The sequence below is a fragment of the Alexandromys fortis genome, unplaced genomic scaffold (assembly GCF_014885135.2).
Source record: "Alexandromys fortis isolate MF-2015 unplaced genomic scaffold, M_Fortis_MF-2015_v1.1 scaffold_140, whole genome shotgun sequence".
Lineage (NCBI taxonomy): Eukaryota > Metazoa > Chordata > Mammalia > Rodentia > Cricetidae > Alexandromys > Alexandromys fortis.
In genome coordinates, this window is record NW_026068048.1 from 1,464,951 (window position 1) to 1,469,489 (window position 4,539).

At 46.1% G+C, this 4,539-nt stretch overlaps 1 protein-coding gene across 10 annotated transcripts in view; it reads left to right on the top strand.

Annotated features, from left to right (window-relative positions):
• LOC126486709 (zinc finger protein 345-like) overlaps positions 1-4,308 on the top strand; it is a 16,273-nt gene extending 11,965 nt beyond the window's left edge. For all 10 annotated transcript variants that reach the window (XM_050119088.1, XM_050119082.1, XM_050119087.1 and 7 more), the window contains one exon: positions 82-4,308. In XM_050119088.1, coding sequence (XP_049975045.1) covers positions 82-2,198 — 2,117 coding nt within the window. In that variant the 3' untranslated portion in view covers positions 2,199-4,308. The remainder of the gene's footprint in view (positions 1-81) is intronic.
• The last annotated feature ends 231 nt before the right edge of the window (positions 4,309-4,539 follow it).

Here is a 4,539-nt window from a genome sequence, read left to right on the forward strand (position 1 = left end):
CCGGCTTTACCATTGGCTTTTGAGGGCATTTTTTTCTATATGGATAGTAAAACAGCATATATTTACATTATCATCTTTCAGATATAGATTCCATGTGGCAGATGAAGAAAGTTCTACCAAAAACTAGCAAATGTGCAAGACAGTTATCCCAGTGGGAAGTAATGCAAACCAATACAAACCACGGCCTCGAAGGTTCCTGTCCTAGAGCCGACTGGGAGGGCAAAGGTCAAGTTCCAGCACAAAAGGAGAGTCCAGAGGGATTCTTTAAGCAGATAGCGCTTACCTGTGAAGAAATGCCCCTTTTGAGTCAGCTCACAGCTTTTAATCAGTGGCCAGGACTACATATAGAAGAGAAAGCAGACGACTTCAAGTGTGAAAAGTCCTGTGGTTTTGCCGCAGACGCCACCCAACTCCGGTTAATTCACCCGGGTGAGAAATTCGAAGAAGACGAAAAATGTGGGAAGAGCTTTCCTCCTGGTGCCAGACTGGCGCGGTGCCGCGCGCTTCACGCCGCGAAGAAGGCGTTCCAGTGCGAGGAGTGTGGCAAGGCTTTTAGCTTCCGCTCCAGCCTTACCGGACACAAGCGGATCCACACCGGGGAAAAGCCCTTCCAGTGCAAGGAGTGCGGGAAAGCCTTCCGATTCCATTCGCTGCTCAGTGTCCACGTCCGGATTCACACGGGGGAGAAGTCCTACGAGTGTAAGGAGTGTGGGAAGTACTTTAACTACAGCTCAGACCTCACTCGGCACCACCGGATCCACACCGGAGAGAAGCCCTACCAGTGCAGGGAGTGTGGGAAGGCGTTCAGCTGCGGCTCAGACCTCACGCGCCACGAGCGGATCCACACTGGTGAGAAACCCTATGAGTGCAGCGAATGTGGGAAGGCCTTTATCCAGCAGTCGCATCTCATCAAACATCAGAGAATCCACACTGGTGAGAAACCTTACGTGTGCAAGGAGTGTGGGAAGGCCTTCACGTGTGGCTCGCAATTAAGCCAGCACAGGAAAATCCACACTGGTGATAAGTTGCGGAAGTGCAAAGAATGCAAAAACTCCTTCAGTTTTGCCTTGGATCATACCCAACGGCAGCTAATATACATCGGTGAGAAGTTCTTTGAAGATAAGGAAAATGGGAAGACGCTTTTTCCAGATTCAGAACTTCCTCGGTACCAGACAGTCCACGCCGGTAAGAAAATATACGAGTGCCAAGGATGTGGCAAGGCCTTCAGTCTGCGCTCCATTGTCAGCAGCCTGAAGAAAATTCACAACCGGGAGAAGCTCTTTAAATGCAAGGACTGCGAGAAGGCCTTCCGGTGTCCCTCCGATCTGGCCCGCCATCAGAAGATCCACACCGGCGAAAAGCCCTACAAGTGTAAGGAATGCGGGAAGGGATTCATTTGCAGATCAGACCTTGGCCGGCATCAGAGAGTTCACACCGGAGTAAAGCCTTACGTGTGTAAGGAGTGTGGAAAAGCCTTCACTCGCGGGGCACACCTCACTCAACATCAGAAAAGTCACAGTCAGAAGCCGCACGAGTTCAGCGGAGGTGAGAAGGCCTTCGGTTCTGCTTTAGAAAACCCTCAGCAGTCGCTGACTGGTTCTGGCGGGAAATTCTGGGAGGATAAGGAGTATGCGGAGACCTTTGCTTGTGGTGCAGATCTTACTCGGTTTCAGCCTGGGAAGACGGCACATGAATATAAAGCGAACGGCAAGGACTTCGGCTGGCGTTCAGGTGACAGAGATCTTAAGACAATTCATATTCGGGAGAAACGTTTTCAGTGTCGCGAGTGCCCAAAGGCCTTTAGATACAGCTCGGAACTCACGCGACACCAGAGGCTGCACACTGGTGAGAAGCCCTACAAATGCCAGGAATGCTGGAAAGCGTTTGCCTCTGCCTCAGACCTGGCTCGGCACCAGAGGATTCACACCGGGGAGAGGCCCTATGAGTGCAGTGAGTGTGGGAAGGCCTTCATCCAGCAGTCGCATCTCATCAAACATCAGAGGATCCACAGTGCAGAACAGCCCAAGGGTGTAAGGAGTGCGGAAAAGCCTTCTTCGGTTGGCAGCCAGACGTTACTGAACATGAGGGAGTTCACACTGGTCAATAATCTTATCAATTTAAGGAGTGTTGGAAAGATTCTGCTCATGGCTCAGCTCAGTCAGTGTCAGAAGATTTATACCGATGAGGAGTCAGGTTGAGGCAGAACACTTGGAGAAGCCTGTTTCTGTCTCAAATTTTACACAGCACTAGAATGCCCACATTGGTAGGGAACCTGACTGAGCTTCAGGAAAGCCTTCTTCTGTAACTCAAGCCACTGTCTCTTGAGGGATAGCCCTTTACACTGTGTGCAGATAATGTCACTGTGATTGGTTTAATAAAAAAGCTAAACAGTCAATGGCTCAGGAGAGATTTTAAAGGTAGAGAGAACGCTGGGAAGAAGGGCGGAATGGTTAGCCAGATGAAGAGCAAGCAGGATGGGCTCTGTGGAGAGGAGGGGATAAAACCACGAGGCAGAAAGGGCACTAAAAGATACAGGCTAAGTTATAAGATGCAGGTAGGAACAAGCCTAAGCTGTCAGCTGTGCTTTCATAATTCCTAAGTCTCCATGTCATGATTTGGGAGCTGGCTGGTGGGATGGAAAACTCGCTACAACTATCCATGTCAGTTAGTCCATGGTGGTAGGAAACCCGACAAGTATAAGCGATGGGGAAAGGCCTTGGGTTCATATCTTGCTCAAAGTGAGAATATTCATGAGAGGAAACCGGATATAAGGAGTATGGAAAGACCTTTTATGCTTCAGAATTTAATGGACATCTGTGAAATACTGGCTAAGAAAATGAGTTCAAGGAATGTAGGAACACTTGTTCGTGATTCTGAACTTAATTGGTAGAACATACTCAAAAGAGACAAGAAGTATGGAGAAGCCTTTCAGAACCATGGCCTTGGGAGCGCATACAGCAGGGAACCGCTGATGTCCAGGGAATGTGGAGAGTTTTAGTTTGGACTCGCCTCTCGTGCGACAGAAGTCCATACTGATGCAGCGCCCATAAGTGTGAGAAGAGTGACTCAATGATCGTGTGAACTTGGGTCGACAGCTGGACATTTGTACTCTTGTGTGGTGTGAAACCCAGAGCCTGCGCGTGCTATACGAGTGCTCTTGTTTCCCAGCCCTTCCTGGTGAGGGAACTTATGAAGACCGCATTTTCCCAGGGCGTACTCTTCACTGCTGTGACAGCGTGTGACACAGAAGCAAGAAAAGCTGATTTATTTCTACTCATTACGATAATTTCTTTTCAAAAATCCCTAAGTGTAATACCAGAAGACCTCTGGGCAAAATAATATGCCTGTCATCCAGGGTCATGATATAGTCTATGTTAATTTAGGAAAGACTTTACTGGTGGGTTTTTTATGTACTGTAAGGACGCCTTACAAGAGACGTGGCTATAGCTCTATTTTAGAGTATTTGCAAAGAAATGTAAATGTGTAAAATATTGGAGACATGATTTTTATATGTGGAGCACATTTTCTAGGAAAACTTAAAAGTGTTTGTTTTTTTTTTTTTAACACAACATGCAAAGTCCAAAAGAATTTTTAAAACATCAGAATTTCATTTAAAAAGTCCTGTGAGGGCCTGGAGATGTAGATCGGTTGGTAGGGTGTTTGCCTAGCGTGCATGAAGCCCTGGGTTTGGTTTCCAGTTCTGCACAATCAGGTATCGCAGTCCGTGCCTGAAATGCTAATACTCAGAAGGTGGAGATAGAGGATCAAAAGTTCAGGGTCTTGCTGGGACCACATAGTTAATTCAAGGCCAGCCAGGAATTCATGAGACTGTCTCAAAGGAAAAAGAAAACCATGATTGACTAAGGTTATAGGAGATACATAATATATTTTACATATATAACATGTATATGTATATATACCATGGAAGAAAAGGGAACCGTGTGGGACTCTTAGCATAATTCTTGCATTTGAAAAGTTTCAGTTGTAAAGGAAATGAAGAATCTCAAGAGAGGTGAACTGGACATTTAAAGGGAAGAGTGATGCCAGCTCCTTTTCAGGTGTGTTTTGTGGGTGAATGACAGTTCTGGGTGATGCAAACGTATGTTTAGGTCAGTGCTGAGTATCGTGCAGATTCAGTTCTCGGTACCTTTTAGTATTCTATGTTCAGCAATGGTGAGTAAATGTACATATTTAAAGCATTTAAGTATTTCGTGTGCATGTTATTCTGAGATTATTGTCATTTATGAACTTTATAACTTGGGATAATTCTGTCTTATATATTTACTATAATAAAGCTATATTCATCCATGCTGACCAGATTAATTAATCTATCTATCTATCTATCTATCTATCTATCTATCTATCTATCTGTGTTCATTGATGTTTTGCCTGCATGCATGTCTGTGTGAGGTTGCCAGATTCTCTGGAACTGAAGTTACAAACAGTTGTGAGCTGCCACGTGGGTGCTGGGCTGTCCCCGGGCATCTCCTTCTCTTTCTCTCTCGTTCTCTTCTCCCTCTAGAGCCTAGATTCCTCTTC